This window comes from Lynx canadensis, chromosome C1 (assembly GCF_007474595.2).
Source record: "Lynx canadensis isolate LIC74 chromosome C1, mLynCan4.pri.v2, whole genome shotgun sequence".
NCBI classification, from domain to species: Eukaryota; Metazoa; Chordata; class Mammalia; order Carnivora; family Felidae; genus Lynx; species Lynx canadensis.
In genome coordinates this window covers 187,278,077-187,295,961 of record NC_044310.1, presented here as the reverse complement: position 1 = coordinate 187,295,961, position 17,885 = coordinate 187,278,077, and the positions used below count along the sequence as shown (strand labels likewise).

The 17,885-nt window shown below is 38.5% G+C and overlaps 1 protein-coding gene across 1 annotated transcript in view; it reads left to right on the top strand.

The window, feature by feature from the left end:
• C2CD6 (C2 calcium dependent domain containing 6) overlaps window positions 1-17,885 on the top strand; it is a 164,291-nt gene that overhangs the window by 42,071 nt on the left and 104,335 nt on the right. The window contains exons 6-8 of the mRNA XM_030323760.1: window positions 12,146-12,190; window positions 13,580-13,648; window positions 15,268-15,347. Coding sequence (XP_030179620.1) covers window positions 12,146-12,190; window positions 13,580-13,648; window positions 15,268-15,347 — 194 coding nt within the window. The remainder of the gene's footprint in view (window positions 1-12,145; window positions 12,191-13,579; window positions 13,649-15,267; window positions 15,348-17,885) is intronic.

Below are 17,885 nucleotides of genomic sequence, written 5' to 3'. Positions count from 1 at the left end.
GGGCGCCTGGGTGGCGCAGTCGGTTAAGCGTCCGACTTCAACCAGGTCACGATCTCGCGGTCCGTGAGTTCGAGCCCCGCGTCGGGCTCTGGGCTGATGGCTCAGAGCCTGGAGCCTGTTTCCGATTCTGTGTCTCCCTCTCTCTCTGCCCCTCCCCCGTTCATGCTCTGTCTCTCTCTGTCCCAAAAATAAATAAACGTTGAAAAAAAAATTAAAAAAAAAAAAAAAAGACTTACCATTGCTACTAAAAACATTAGGTAAGGGGTTATTGGGGAATAAAATATTTCCATGATGCCACCATTAACAGCCTACAGATTAACTGTTGCAAAGGGCAAAAGATGCCTCTACAATAGAGCAATGTTGTGGTTACTGCTTTAACCGAGAGCTTGAACTTAGTATAAGTAATTGTGGACAATTTAACATCGTATGCTTCCTATGGTGGTACAATATGAAGTATACAGCATTACCTATGAATGGTTCTCATCAAAAATGTTTAACCCAAATTTAACAAAGCAGGGTCTAGATCTAACTTTTAGTTTATAGGAATTAGGAGATAGGGAAAAAATTAATACCATGTTGATATAAGATAAATACATAATGTGGACATACCAGCTTAAATTGCTTAAAAAGTTAAGGTTATTAAAAAAAAAATAAAGATGGAGGTAACTGTTCTAGATTAGAAGACATACAGCTTTGATTGAATACAGGTTTGAAAAAGATAAGTTATAAAAAGACCTTCTTGAGACAATTAGGAAAATTTTGAATTTACATCACGTATTAGATAAAGCCCTAAAATAACTGTTAATATTCTGAAATGTAATACTGATATTGTGGTTACATAGAAGAATGTCCTTATTTTTATGGTACACAAGGTGAAGATTTAACATTTTGGTGTAAAGTGACATGATGGCTGCAACTTACGAATGTGCATACACGCAGATAAAGCAAGCGTGGCAAAATGTTGAAACAGTTTTAGCAGTTGTTCAATGTTTGAACTTGTTTAATCTAGGTGTAGGGGGTGTCGATACTTATTGCTGTAGTCTTTCAGATGATCTATATGTTTCAAAAGTTTCATAATGAGAATTTGGGGGAAATCAGCTTTTTCAGAATATTAACAGGCATCAGACAAAGGAGGAGAGCATACTGACTAATGAATAAGAGTAAGCAGTTGAAGATTCTCAGAAAATTAGGGGGGAAGGATTTTGGAAATGACTAAAATTTCCTCTACTATATAGCAAGTTATGCATCAGAAAAATGTATATTATTAGTCACATTTTGTTGAAGGGAGTAGGGCATTTGGACTATAGTTGTATGTGTAAACTCAGTATTTTTATGATGATAAAAATTTTTAGATGAAAAATATGACTCACCATCCCACAATTGTAATATAGCATTTCATTTCTCAGAATTTCATTCCACATCTTTTTAATAAACATAAACAGAAAAATAGAAAATAGAAAAAGCAACAAATGCAAATTATAGGACTGAAAAATACAATATCTAAAATCAGAAATTCATTTGATGGATTTAGCAGAATAGAGATGCCAAAGGAAAGACTATTCTTTTTCCTCTTAATTTCTTTTTTTTTAATTTTTTTTTTATATATATGAAATTTATTCACAAATTGGTTTCCATACAACACCCAGTGCTCATCCCAAAAGGTGCCCTCCTCAATACCCATCACCCACCCTCCCCTCCCTCCCACCCCCCATCAACCCTCAGTTTGTTCTCAGTTTTTAACAGTCTCTTATGCTTTGGCTCTCTCCCACTCTAACCTCTTTTTTTTTTTTTTCCTTCCCCTCCCCCATGGGTTCCTGTTAAGTTTCTCAGGATCCACATAAGAGTGAAACCATATGGTATCTGTCTTTCTCTGTATGGCTTATTTCACTTAGCATCACACTCTCCAGTTCCATCCACGTTGCTACAAAAGGCCATATTTCATTTTTTCTCATTGCCACATAGTATTCCATCGTGTATATAAACCACAATTTCTTTATCCATTCATCAGTTGATGGACATTTAGGCTCTTTCCATAATTTGGCTATTGTTGAGAGTGCTGCTATGAACATTGGGGTACAAGTGCCCCTATGCATCAGTACTCCTGTATCCCTTGGATAAATTCCTAGCAGTGCTATTGCTGGGTCATAGGGTAGGTCTATTTTTAATTTTCTGAGGAACCTCCACACTGCTTTCCAGAGCGGCTGCACCAATTTGCATTCCCACCAACAGTGCAAGAGGGTTCCCGTTTCTCCACATCCTCTCCAGCATCTATAGTCTCCTGATTTGTTCATTTTGGCCACTCTGACTGGCGTGAGGTGATACCTGAGTGTGGTTTTGATTTGTATTTCCCTGATAAGGAGCGACGTTGAACATCTTTTCATGTGCCTGTTGGCCATCTGGATGTCTTCTTTAGAGAAGTGTCTATTCATGTTTTCTGCCCATTTCTTCACTGGGTTATTTGTTTTTCGGGTGTGGAGTTTGGTGAGCTCTTTATAGATTTTAGATACTAGCCCTTTGTCCGATATGTCATTTGCAAATATCTTTTCCCATTCCGTTGGTTGCCTTTTAGTTTTGTTGGTTGTTTCCTTTGCTGTGCAGAAGCTTTTTGTCTTCATAAGGTCCCAGTAATTCACTTTTGCTTTTAATTCCCTTGCCTTTGGGGATGTGTCGAGTAAGAAATTGCTACGGCTGAGGTCAGAGAGGTCTTTTCCTGCTTTCTCCTCTAGGGTTCTGATGGTTTCCTGTCTCACATTTAGGTCCTTTATCCATTTTGAGTTTATTTTTGTAAATGGTGTGAGAAAGTGGTCTAGTTTCAACCTTCTGCATGTTGCTGTCCAGTTCTCCCAGCACCATTTGTTAAAGAGGCTGTCTTTTTTCCATTGGATGTTCTTTCCTGCTTTGTCAAAGATGAGTTGGCCATACGTTTGTGGGTCTAGTTCTGGGGTTTCTATTCTCTTCCATTGGTCTATGTGTCTGTTTTTGTGCCAATACCATGCTGTCTTGATGATGACAGCTTTGTAGTAGAGGCTAAAGTCTGGGATTGTGATGCCTCCTGCTTTGGTCTTCTTCTTCAAAATTACTTTGGCTATTCGGGGCCTTTTGTGGTTCCATATGAATTTTAGGATTGCTTGTTCTAGTTTCGAGAAGAATGCTGGTGCAATTTTGATTGGGATTGCATTGAATGTATAGATAGCTTTGGGTAGTGTTGACATTTTAACAATATTTATTCTTCCAATCCATGAGCAGGGAATGTATTTCCATTTCTTTATATCTTCTTCAATTACCTTCACAAGCTTTCTATAGTTTTCAGCATACAGATCCTTTACATCTTTGGTTAGATTTATTCCTAGGTATTTTATGCTTCTTGGTGCAATTGTGAATGGGATCAGTTTCTTTATTTGTCTTTCTGTTGCTTCATTGTTAGTGTATAAGAATGCAACTGATTTCTGTACATTGATTTTGTATCCTGCAACTTTGCTGAATTCATGTATCAGTTCTAGCAGACTTTTGGTGGAGTCTATCGGATTTTCCATGTATAATATCATGTCATCTGCAAAAAGCGAAAGCTTGACTTCATCTTTGCCAAATTTGATGCCTTTGATTTCCTTTTGTTGTCTGATTGCTGATGCTAGAACTTCCAGCACTATGTTAAACAACAGCGGTGACAGTGGGCATCCCTGTCGTGTTCCTGATCTCAGGGAAAAAGCTCTCAATTTTTCCCCGTTGAGGATGATGTTAGCTGTGGGCTTTTCATAAATGGCTTTTATGATCTTTAAGTATGTTCCTTCTATCCCGACTTTCTCAAGGGTTTTTATTAAGAAAGCGTGCTGGATTTTGTCAAAGGCCTTTTCTGCATCGATTGACAGGATCATATGGTTCTTCTCTTTTTTTTTGTTAATGTGATGTATCACGTTGATTGATTTGCCAATGTTGAACCAGCCCTGCATCCCAGGAATGAATCCCACTTGATCATGGTGAATAATTCTTTTTATATGCTGTTGAATTCAATTTGCTAGTATCTTATTGAGAATTTTTGCATCCATATTCATCAGGGATATTGGCCTGTAGTTCTCTTTTTTTACTGGGTCTCTGTCTGGTTTAGGAATCAAAGTAATACTGGCTTCATAGAATGAGTCTGGAAGTTTTCCTTCCCTTTCTATTTCTTGGAATAGCTTGAGAAGGATAGGTATTATCTCTGCTTTAAATGTCTGGTAGAACTCCCCTGGGAAGCCATCTGGTCCTGGACTCTTATTTGTTGGGAGATTTTTGATAACCGATTCAATTTCTTCGCTGGTTATGGGTCTGTTCAAGCTTTCTCTTTCCTCCTGATTGAGTTTTGGAAGAGTGTGGGTGTTCAGGAATTTGTCCATTTCTTCCAGGTTGTCCAATTTGTTGGCATATAATTTTTCATAGTATTCCCTGATAATTGTTTGTATCTCTGAGGGATTGGTTGTAATAATTCCATTTTCATTCATGATTTTATCTATTTGGGTCATCTCCCTTTTCTTTTTGAGAAGCCTGGCTAGAGGTTTGTCAATTTTGTTTCTTTTTTCAAAAAACCAACTCTTGGTTTCGTTGATCTGCTCTACAGTTTTTTGAGATTCTATATTGTTTATTTCTGCTCTGATCTTTATTATTTCTCTTCTTCTGCTGGGTTTAGGTTGCCTTTGCTGTTCTGCTTCTATTTCCTTTAGGTGTGCTGTTAGATTTTGTATTTGGGATTTTTCTTGTTTCTTGAGATAGGCCTGGATTGCAATGTATTTTCCTCTCAGGACTGCCTTCGCTGCGTCCCAAAGCGTTTGGATTGTTGTATTTTCATTTTCGTTTGTTTCCATATATTTTTTGATTTCTTCTCTAATTGCCTGGTTGACCCACTCATTCGTTAGTAGGGTGTTCTTTAACCTCCATGCTTTTGGAGGTTTTCCAGACTTTTTCCTGTGGTTGATTTCAAGCTTCATAGCATTGTGGTCTGAAAGTATGCATGGTATAATTTCAATTCTTGTAAACTTATGAAGGGCTGTTTTGTGACCCAGTATATGATCTATCTTGGAGAATGTTCCATGTGCACTCGAGAAGAAAGTATATTCTGTTGCTTTGGGATGCAAAGTTCTAAATATATCTGTCAAGTCCATCTGATCCAGTGTCTCATTCAGGGCCCTTGTTTCTTTATTGACCGTGTGTCCAGATGATCTATCCATTTCTGTAAGTGGGGTGTTAAAGTCCCCAGCAATTACCACATTCTTATCAATAAGGTTGCTTCTGTTTATGAGTAATTGTTTTATATATTTGGGGGCTCCGGTATTCGGCGCATAGACATTTATAATTGTTAGCTCTTCCTGATGGATAGACCCTGTAACTATTATATAATGTCCTTCTTCATCTCTTGTTACAGCCTTTAATTTAAAGTCTAGTTTGTCTGATATAAGTATGGCTACTCCAGCTTTCTTTTGGCTTCCAGTAGCATGATAAATAGTTCTCCATCCCCTCACTCTGAATCTAAAGGTGTCCTCAGGTCTAAAATGAGTCTCTTGTAGACAACAAATAGATGGGTCTTGTTTTTTTATCCATTCTGATACCCTATGTCTTTTGGTTGGTGCATTTAATCCATTTACATTCAGTGTTGTTATAGAAAGATACGGGTTTAGAGTCATTGTGATGTCTGTATGTTTTATGCTTGTAGTGATGTCTCTGGTACTTTGTCTCACAGGGTCCCCCTTAGGATCTCTTGTAGGGCTGGTTTAGTGGTGACAAATTCCTTCAGTTTTTGTTTGTTTGGGAAGACCTTTATCTCTCCTTCTATTCTAAATGACAGACTTGCTGGATAAAGGATTCTCGGCTGCATATTTTTGCTGTCTAGCACCCTGAAAATCTCGTGCCAATTCTTTCTGGCCTGCCAAGTTTCAAAAGAGAGATCAGTCACGAGTCTTATAGGTCTCCCTTTATATGTGAGGGCACGTTTACCCCTTGCTGCTTTCAGAATTTTCTCTTTATCCTTGTATTTTGCCAGTTTCACTATGATGTGTCGTGCAGAAGATCGATTCAAGTTACGTCTGAAGGGAGTTCTCTGTGCCTCTTGGATTTCAATGCCTTTTTCCTTCCCCAGTTCAGGGAAGTTCTCAGCTATAATTTCTTCAAGTACCCCTTCAGCACCTTTCCCTCTCTCTTCCTCCTCTGGGATACCAATTATGCGTATATTATTTCTTTTTAGTGTATCACTTAGTTCTCTAATTTTCCCCTCATATTCCTGGATTTTTTTATCTCTCTTTTTCTCAGCTTCCTCTTTTTCCATAACTTTATCTTCTAGTTCACCTATTCTCTCCTCTGCCTCTTCCATCCGAGCCGTGGTGGTTTGCATTTTGTTTTGCATTTCCTTTAAAGCATTTTTCAGCTCCTCGTGACTGTTCCTTAGTCCCTTGATCTCTGTAGCAAGAGATTCTCTGCTGTCCTGTATACTGTTTTCCAGCCCAGCGATTAATTTTATGACTATTATTCTAAATTCACTTTCTGTTATATTATTTAAATCCTTTTTGATCAGCTCATTAGCAGTTGTTATTTCCTGGAGATTCTTCTGAGGGGAATTCTTCCGCTTGGTCATTTTGGATAGTCCCTGGTGTGGTGAGGACCTGCAGGGCACTTCCCCTGTGCTGTGGTGTATAACTGGAGTTGGTGGGCGGGGCCGCAGTCAGTCCTGATGTCTGCCCCCAGCCCACCGCTGGGGCCACAGTCAGACTGGTGTGTGCCTTCTCTTCCCCTCTCCTAGGGGCGGGATTCACTGTGGGGTGGCGTGGCCCGTCTGGGCTACTTGCACACTGCCAGGCTTGTGATGCTGGGGATCTGGCGTATTAGCTGGGGTGGGAAGGCAAGGTGCACGGCGGGAGGGGGGGCAGGCTTAGCTCGCTTCTCCTTAGGTGATCCACTTCAGGAGGGGCCCTGTGGCAGCCGGAGGGAGTCAGATCCGCTGCCGGAGGTTTGGCTCCGCAGAAGCACAGAGTTGGGTGTTTGCGCGGAGCGAGCAATTTCCCTGGCCGGAACCGGTTCCCTTTGGGATTTTGGCTGGGGGATGGGCAGGGGAGATGGCGCTGGCGAGCGCCTTTGTTCCCCGCCAAACTGAGCTCTGTCGTCCGGGGGCTCCGCAGCTCACCCTCCCTTTGTCCTCCAGCCTTCCCGCTTTCCGAGCAGAGCTGTTAACTTATGACCTCCCAGACGCTAAGTCGCGCTTGCTGTCGGAACACAGTCCGTCAGGCCCCTCCGCTTTTGCAAGCCGGACTCGGGGGCTCTGCTTGGCTGGCGAGCCGCCCCTCCGCCCCAGCTCCCTCCCGCCAGTCCGTGGAGCGCACACCGCCTCGCCGCCCTTCCTACCCTCTTCCGTGGGCCTCTCGTCTGCACTTGGGTCCGGTGACTCCGTTCTGCTAATCCTCTGGTGGTTTTCTGGGTTATTTAGGCAGGTGTAGGTGGAATCTAAGTGATCAGCAGGACGCGCGGTGAGCCCAGCGTCCTCCTACGCCGCCATCTTCCTGTCCGTCCGTCCTTTTTTTTAATTTTTTTTAATGTTTATTTATTTTTGAGACAGAGAGAGACAGAGCATGAACAGGGGAGGGGCAGAGAGAGAGGGAGACACAGAATCTGAAACAGGCTCCAGGCTCTGAGCGGTCAGCACAGAGCCCGACGCAGGGCTCGAACTCACGGACTGTGAGATCATGACCTGAGCCGAAGTCGGACGCTTAACCAACCGAGCCACCCAGGCGCCCCTCCTCTTAATTTCTTTAAGATATATTACTACTTAAAAATATAACCTTCATACCACTTTGGGGAAGATACACAAATCTTGCAGTTTTATAGGTTCTATAACCTTGCCTTGTGTAGTTTATAATGTTTGTAAATGTAATGCATATGACAACTATAGCATAAAGGGTAGGTAAGGGGCGAGCTTTAAAGGACCTATAAAATTATGGGATTTGTGTATTTTTCCCAAAGTGGTACAAAGTAAATGTAATCCAGTTGAAGTTCCTATGCTGTCACCTGGTTCAATCTCCTGCCCTTCCCCCGCCCTGGAAATATAATAATTATCTTAAACTGTATTTATTGCTTTGTTTTTTTCCATAGTTTTACTACTTATATATAGTTGCAAACTAATATAATTTGTTTCTAAAATATTATGCTTCTAAGATCAATACAGGTAATCTCATTTGCTGGTGCTCATTATCTCTCTGCTATATACTGTTCCATGTGGAGCATTTCTCATTTTATTTGTCTATAGATTTGTTGATGGGCATTTGAATTGTTTTCAGTTTTTACTATTCTCTCTGCTGCGATGAATTTTCTTGAACGTATCTTCCAATGCATATCTGAAAAAGGCTCTACATTATGATAAATTGCTCTCTATGAGTCTCTTTGATGCATTGCTACATCGTATGGTAAAGAGACCATTATTATTTAATGGACACAATTATCAAGGAAAGCAATTTTGGTTATTTTTGGATTTCCCCAAAGAGCTGTATGATTTTAGCTGTGGTGTGTTCAAGATATTCTGTTTCTGTATAATATCTGTCAGTATCCTTCTATAGGAACTTCTACCTTAATTAAGAATTGTGTCATTTTCCTTATTAGAATTTCTCAGTTACTCACTTTTGGTCAAAACTAAGATCCCAGAAGTACAAAGCTGACCATAAGTACTTTGGGGGTTTTTGTTTTTAGTTTTTGTTTTGATACAGTTTTATTAGCTGGATGTTGTCTTGGGATGATGACTGTATAATAATATTTAAACATCTGCATATCAGACAATAGAGGAAAATAAGAACTATGCAACAATCACAAATGTAATAATAAATTTTTTGAATCCACTTTGTATCCAGCCCTATTGAAAGTAGGTCTAATGGGAGAGTAAGTCCCATGGATGAATTTGGCCCACCTTAAATAGACACGTAGCCTTTAAAAACAAAACAAAACAAAACTGTTCTTTTGAGATAATTGTAGATTCAGATGCAGTTGAAAGAAATAATAGAGATCCTTTGTATCCTTTACTCAGTTTCCTCTGATGGTAACATCTTTCAAAACTATGGCACAGTATCTCAACCATGATACAGAATGTTTCCACCTCTACCAGGATCCCTCATGTTGCCCTTTTATAGCTACATCTACTTCCCTCCTGCCCTACCCCCTCCTTAACCCTTGGCAACTAACCACTAATGTTTTCCTCCCTTATTTAATGCTCTCATTTCAAGGATATTACATAAATGGAATCACACAGTATGTAACCTTTCATGGAGGGTTTTTTCACTCAGTGTAATTTTCTGGGAAGTCATCCAGGTTGTTCTGTGTTTCACTAGTTCATTCCTTTTCTGCTATTGAGTAACACTACAGGGTGTGAGTGTACCACATTTTTTTTTAACAGTTTGCCCATTGGAGGACATCTGGGTTTCCAGTTCTGGGCTGTTCTGATTAAAGTTGTTATAAACATTCATGTATAGGTTTTTGCGCAAGTGCAAGTGTTCATTAATCAGATAAATTTCTGGTTTGTAAGATAGTTGCATGTAGAGTCATTAAAGAAACTGTCAAACTGTTTTCTGGAGTGGCTAGGCCTTTGTACATCTTCATCAGAAATGAATATGCAGTTTCTCAGCATCCTCATCAGCATTTGTATTGCTGCCATTTTACAGTTTAGCCATTCTGATAGGTGTGTAGTAGTATCTCATTTTAGTATTAATTTGTAGTTCCTTAATAACCAATAATATTGAACATCTTTTCATGAAGACCTCTTAATTTATTAATGATTCTACTTTTCCTGAAGTGTTTACCTGGGTATAACAGCATGTGTAGGCTACTGTGTAGATAGACTCTACCACACTGGAGAATAAAAGGTCAAGGAGAATATTATAATCTAGAATTATTCTAGTCAACAAATTTATGCTGGTTTGTCTGATCTCTAAAGCTTGAGCTGTATCATTTGAGTCACATGCAGGGGTCAATTATAAACCATTTGTTTTAGTTCTAGAACTGCTAGCTAGGGTAGAATTTGTCATGCAGACTGGTCAAATTTAGAACTTGGATGAATTGGGAAGACCTGATGACCAGACCCAAACTACAGATCATGTTTAGAAGCATGGAAGGGCCATTTTAGTGGAAAACAGTTATTCCACAGGTATACATGAAGAGGCCGCAGATGTATTGTTATGATTACCAGTTATTATCAATTACTTTCTGAATATAATTGGCCTTATTGTGGAGAACAAAGACCTTGAGTTGAATTTTAAAAGTCACATAATAGGTTCTACATAGCTTTGTAAAAAAATGATTGATCTGTAGCTTGTATCATGAATCCCTTGTTTCTTCTCATCCCTGATACATCTTGCATTCCTTTGAGGCTCTGGGAGAAAACAGAAACATCAGCTAATTGTTAGGGCCTAGGGTCCAGTTAAGGCATATAAACATATTGGAATTTATAATATTCCTGTATTGATTATAAAAGGAATGTGAGTAATAATTTTGGGATGAACTCTGGTACTACTTTTGACTATTGGTTTAGCTATATGATCCTTATCAGATAAGCCTAGGACTAGGTGATAAACAGAAAGATGGGTAGTACTGTAATTCTTTGAGAAAGGCAAGAGGGAATTTGAAGGTGTGAAATATTGTTAGACTAATGCCTTGTAAAGCATCATACCTTTGACTATCTATCTCTCTATACCCTTGAGTAGTTTAACATTGCCCCCACCTCCACCCCACCCTGCACTTTCCCAGACTGGGCCTAAGCCCAGTAACTTGCTTTGGGCAGAGCAAAACCAATTTCAGGACAGGTTGCCAAATAGCTCATTGCCACACATTGAAACTCACCAGAGGAGCTGAGTGAAAGCAAGCCTAAAACTCAGTGGATTTGAGAAGCACATTCAAGATGAACATATTAATTGGCTCCAGTGAAGGCTTAATTGGCAGATCTCAGTGAGACCTAGAGGAAAAACTCAAAGGATATTACCATAGTTGAAAATATGACTAAAAGTTTACTTTATATATGAGGGAGATGAATCACTCTGTAGGTCAAGTTCTTTCATCAAAAGCAGAGGCACAGTTTATAAAAGGGAAGAAAAAAGCAGTCTTGAAACAATACAGTATTTCCCCAGTCCCCACTTTGGGAAAAGGGATGCTATCAAGAGTAAGAAGCTATAAAGAGCAGATTGACAGGATCATTAAGGAAATCTATTTCAGTTATTTGCGAATTTTCTGAGAAATCTTGTGACTATATGAAGAACATATATGATATGCTAATTCTGTGTGAAGTCAGCCATGTACCACCAGATGTTATTTCCTTCATTATAATGCTTCACCAGGAACTGAGAGGGCAGGAGTTAAATAGGTTCTGCAGATTGCTGGGTTTTACAGGTGGTGAGGATGTATGAACCAGGTGCTAAAGTTTTCACTAAATGAGAATTATGACCAGAATGTCTGAAACACATGCCAGATAGCATGAAGCTTAAAAATGGAAAACTGCTTATATCTATGTGTAATAATATGATCTAGGAGCACTAGAAGGGGAATGTGGAGGATGCCGCTCCACCTCCTGGTCTTGAGGTATGTGGGCCTTCACTTGAGTCTATGAGGGAAACAGCATCCTTAGTGGTAAGCCAAGTCTTAGGTAAAATAAAGAGGAAATGTTTAGTGGAGCAGTTAAAGATGGGAGGTTGTTTGTTAACCCTGGGATGCTGGATTAAATGGGAGGACTGATAGCACGGCAGAGATGATGAGAGGTGGTGAACAAGGATACCCAAGGTTTACCTGGTTAAAAAAATGCCAACAGTCCTGACGATGAGAGAAGCAGCCCTATCATGAGTCAGCTTATCATGCAGATTTTTGTTAAACCCCACAAAGGAGTGCAGGCGTGGTCCTTTAAGACTTGGAGAAAGGGGAACTATGACTAGCAGAAACATTTTTGTCTAAAACATAATGTAAATATTAACATTTACTTTTGGTACAACCTAGAATTTTTATTTTCTTCCAAATATTCATTATAATTGTATTTAGCTATTAAATTAACATGTGCATTAAAAATCACGATCTGATTTTCCAAAATTTATGAGTTAGTTTAGATTACATATGGATGATTATATGAGTGACTCTGTATTTGAGAATTTTATCATTTATTACTTTTTTCCAGAAAGGGTGCTTTATTGAAGAATTTCAAATGTTGAATAAAAACATAGTAAGAACTTTACTGAAACTTCCAAAGCTTTGTGCACATACTTAACATTTTTTATAGCTTTGCTCTGATATAGTTTTAACCTCTGATAGTGTTTCCATTCTCTTTGTTACTCTACCAGTCACTATTTGAATTCATAGAAATTTATTAAATAGAAAGAACAATATTTGCTCACAAAATCTTCATCTCCACCTTTTTGTTTGTTTGTTTTAAATGCTGCTACCTTGGGGCGCCTGGGTGGCGCAGTCGGTTAAGCGTCCGACTTCAGCCAGGTCACGATCTCGCGGTCCGTGAGTTCGAGCCCCGCGTCAGGCTCTGGGCTGATGGCTCGGAGCCTGGAGCCTGTTTCCGATTCTGTGTCTCCCTCTCTCTCTGCCCCTCCCCCGGTCATGCTCTGTCTCTCTCTGTCCCAAAAATAAATAAACGTTGAAAAAAAAAAATTAAAAAAAAAAAAATAAATGCTGCTACCTTACTGCTAAATGGTGAACAAGAAAACTGAAATCATTGGATAAGAGAGTAAAATATCCTAGCTGCTTCTTTGACTATTCAGCTTTAATTGAGGAAATATTTTTCTCCTTGAGGAGTTTCTGAAGAGTTGTTTACAGTTCTCACTTGAATTTCTTTTTAAATTTTTTTTTTCAACGTTTATTTATTTTTGGGACAGAGAGAGACAGAGCATGAACGGGGGAGGGCCAGAGAGAGAGGGAGACACAGAATCGGAAACAGGCTCCAGGCTCCGAGCCATCAGCCCAGAGCCTGACGCGGGGCTCGAACTCACGGACCGCGAGATCGTGACCTGGCTGAAGTCGGATGCTTAACCGACTGCGCCACCCAGGCGCCCCTTGAATTTCTTTTTAAGTGCTTAAAATTATTATTTTGATTAATTCATCTTCTATTCAAAGAGACTTTTGCCAATAGCTAAAACAGGGACAAGGAACATAAAGAAGAGAATGATGGACATTTGAGGTCATAACCTCTGATACCCTCCTTCATTTCACATTTGAGCAAGCTGGGGTTCAGAGAGATGAAATCACTTGTCTGAATAAAATTTTTATCTGAAAATGGAAGTGGAGATAGGAGAAGTGTGAGCAAATACTTTAAAACCATATGCATGTATGTTCATATATGTATGAAGGTAATCCTATTAATTATAAATTGAAATTTTCTCTTTAACACTCATATAATATTCCTTAACATAAAGTTTTTAACATTTCAGGAACCCCATAGATTCTTCTATCGGGGTTCCTTGGGTGAATTTTTTTTGTTTTTTAATCAGGATGTATTAATGCTTTGGTTTTTTAAACATAAATTTGTGACGTAAAAATATTAGTTGGCTATCACTTTTTCATTAAAGTATCTTTCTGATCAATAAAATATTTGCCACATGTTTAGTTTATCTGCAGGGTGGAGGTGGAATTTATGTTCTCCTATGGAAACTTTGGTTATGGATTTTCACATCAGGTTAGTTCCTCTCTTTTAAAAATTATTCTATAGCTCTTTAGTCAAATCTCTTCTGAGCCTCTATTCAGTTTGATAAATCCTTTAAAATGCATATTCTTTTTAAAAAATGAAATAAATATTTTTAAAAGAATGCTGTTTTTCTCCGACCTAAGGATAAAGGAAACTACCATTTTTTATTTCCGTGTACATTTAAAAATAATCTTTATTCAAAACGCCTTTATCATAAAACTTTGCTCTTGTGTCTGTGTTGTCATTGGGTTAAAAACAATTATTTTAAGTATGTAAGAAGTGTAGATTTTTGTATCTAAAAATACTTATTAAAAATGGAGTCATTAATTATATTCACATAATATTTTTTACTCTGGTCACATATGTTCCTCCCCCCCCCCCACAGTTATTTCAGTGTCTGGTGTTATTTGAGCCTTCCTTCATTTATCAAGAAAGTAGTATTTTCAAAGAAGTTAATCTTCCTAGCTTTGGCCTGACCCCTTTAAATTCATTACATATATCCATGTTCCAGTGGAAACTTTTGTACATTAACCTGTGCCCTGTTCTTTTATTATGTCCTTAGGCTACATTTCTTTTGAAATAGCTCTTGATATACCTTGGTATTATCACAACTTTGGGGCGTTTATAAATCCAGTGCCATCAGTGGTGCTGTTATATAGGGGATATGACCTGTATACTTTGCATATAATCTTTCATTTCTGTTTTTTGCTATTTTTTTATAGTCTTGGGGTTTTTTTTTTAATTAGGAATTGAGAGTAGGTACATTATTCTTATTAAATAAGTCTATTGCTGTATTATCCCTGGTAAAATGTTATTCTAAAATTTTGCCTATGGTATATCATAATAGATTTTAATGCATTTTGAATCAGAAGTGATATACAGAAGAAAGCACTACACACAATCTTTTTTTCATCTTTTTTCCTTCTTTCCTTTGATTTTTCTTTCTTTTCCTTCTGCTTATTTATTTTCTTGTGAATTGGCCCTTATAGGGACTTCTGTTTAGTCCCTTTTGTAACAGTTTATAAGCACCAACTTCAGAGGTAGATTTTGTGTCTGGATATAAGTAAAACATGTGGCAATCACATTCGTAGGGGATACCCTCTTTTCAGATAAGACTAGGCAAGTATTGTTTTATGTAAGTGGGCTCTACCAAAAACATGGAACAGAGGTATTAGGTGAAAAAGAGTGGGAAATATAAAAGTTTTTGATTTTGGTGCTATGTTGGTGAACTTTTCAGTAATATAGTTCCCTACTCCCCTGTCTTGATAATGTAAAAAGAGCACTACACTGGGGGCAGATAAAGCTGCATTCAAAACCTGGCTATGATGTCTCTTGGGTAACCCTTGAACAAAGTAGTTCATCTTTAGCATTTTTTTGTAAAATAGGTACAGTTATCTACATCATAGGATTATTGAGAGGATAAAATAATATTAAAGATATAATGTTCTTGACAGATATTTAGTGCTCCATAAATATTAGTTCTTTTTTCCTCTTTTAATTCTGTTTCTTTTTTAATGTATTTAAGGCTTATAGTCCTAGAGAATAGTAGTATTAGAGTGAACTGTAATTGTAACTAAGCAGTGTTAAAACACACTTACGATTTTCTTCAGTTAAAACCTCTTCAGAAAATTGTTGAGCCATCCATGTTTATGAATATTGCACCACCTCCAGAAAGAACAGACCCTGTGACGTAAGTGTTTGAACGCTTATGTACATAATAAGATTATGTGGCATTTAAAGCATTTAATCCATTTGATGGATCATTTTGGTGTCTTAAGACCTAGCCAGAATGGGCTAGACTCCAAGGTAAAGAGAATAGTGAATTGTTTTGCTTAATAAGATGGGAGAAAATTTGGGTTTCTGGATATATTCCTGGAGAAATAAGATAAAGAGGAGAGGGTGCTTCATGGCTGATGGGGGGAGGAGGGAAGGTAGGGTTAGCTTGATAAGGAAAGTTAGTCAGTGAGATACCCTTTTGTAGAAGGAGGTGAGGGACTTGTAAGATCAAAGTGTCTAATAGTTCTCAGTTTTATGGTCTACAGTATAGTAGTGTTACCCCCACTTTGACATATTGCAGTTGTTACCTACAAATCTTCAGCAAAAAGTCCATGCTCAAAAAATGTTATTAGCAAACCAAAATTAACTTAAAAAAATGTCAACCAATCTTAAAATTGAAACAGTAAAAATAGATAAAAGAAAAATGAGCACCTGAGATAGAAATTTAATCCATAGTGCTATTGAAGAAAAAGAAATGGAGAAAATAGGAATGAGGGAATTAGGTATAGGATGAGAACTTATGTTCTGAAGTGCTTATTGTCCTGTAGTCTCACCAGCACTGGGTATTATCATTAAAAATAAATTTTGTCCACTTGATATTGGTCATTTGTTGAAATGGTAAAATTTGAATGTTTTGTGTTTATTGATCATTATTTCCTTTTCCACTCATTGATTCGATAAATATTCATTAAATGTCTGCTATATCCCCCAGGCATTGCAAATACTAAAATAAATGAGGCCTGGTCCCTGCCCTCTAGTAGCTCATGGTTTAGTGCAAAGTTAACTTGTAAAAAGAAATTATTATAATACAAATGAGATAAGAATCCTCCTAGAGGTAAACATAAGGAACTATGGGTGTGGGATAGTGGTGGGAGGAACAAAATTGGGTCATAGCAAATTTATTGATTTATGATAAGCAGAGATTCTGCATTTAATGTTGCAGATTAGGGTGTTAGAAAAGGCTCCATTTGGTTGTTTGGTTGCAGAAACATGAACCAAATGAAGCCCACTTGAGTGAATTAGAAATGCCAGACCTGAGTTGGTTTAATTAGAGGAAGGTATTCAAGGACATAGAAAGATGGTGATATTGGCATGGATTTGTCTTTAAGACCTACTCACTCACCCAGGGAGGGTCCAGAAGATATACCTTTCACATGACAGGGAGTAGTAAATTTGTGAGGGGACCTCCACCCTTGAAGAACTCTGTGATTGCTTTTCTTTGTGGGCCAGACCTCACAGTGGGAGCTGCAGTCACTGAACTGGGAAAACCTGAATGCAATGGGAATAACTGGATTCCAGGATAGCAGGGGCCAAGTGATGGCACTCAACCACCAATGACAAGACACGTTACCGTAATAGACAGTAGAGTCAAAGCAGCGATCAGAATAGTTTGACTCACATGGACCTTTGGCATTGGCTAATTAATCATGGTGTTCCTAGAAATAACATATATAGGAAGCCTACTAAATTCTTTCTTAATCTGTATAACCAGAAAAGTTCTAGGTCAAGTGAACAAAACTCTGACCTGAGTCATAAAAAGAGTCATAGCTCCTCAGTCGTTTTCCAGATTTGAGCCAGTTTGCAGACCCAGAAACCTTCAAATGAAGGGGACGCTTTCTCCCCTTAAGGAGAGATGCTAGTATGCTGATAAAAATTTGTAATGTTAATCTCTCTCCCAGCTTTCCCAAAAGGGAAGGAGAGCCTTTTACCAGGGTTAATTGTACATTAGGGAAAAGGAAATAATCAGACCTTTCAGAGACTACTACTAGACTTTTCAAAGACTACTGGACACTACTGGCTCTGAAATGACACTAATTCCTGAAGACTCAAAACATCACTATTGTCCACCAGAGTAGGGACTTAGGGAAGTCAGGTGATAAATGGAGTTTTAAACCCATCCTGTGGTTATTTCCCTAATTCCAGATTGCCTAATTGGCACCAACACACTTAGCTGTAGGTGAATCGCTATATTGATTGCCTGACCTATGGACCTAGGGATTTTAGGATGGGAAAAGCTAAATGGAAGCCACTAGAGAGCTACCTCTACCTAGGAAAACACTAAGCCAAAAGCAATACCACATTCATGGAGGGATTCAGAGATTAGTGCCATTATCAAGGACTCAAAGATATAAAAGTGGTGATTCCCATCTCATCCCCATTTAGCTCACTTATTTTGGCCTGTGCATAGAATAGATCTTGGAGAGTGACAGTAGATTGTTGTAAGCTTAACCAGGTAGTGATTCCGATTGCAGCTGCTGTATCAGGTGTGGTTTCATTTCTTGGACAGGTTAACACATCCCTTGGTACCTAGTATGCAACTAGTGATCTGGCAAATGCTATTTTCCTAGTATAAAGACCATAAAAAGCAGTTTGCTCTCTTTCAGCTGGCAAGGTCAGCAATATACTTTCACTGTCTTACCTCAGGTATATCAACTTCTCCAGCCCTATGTCA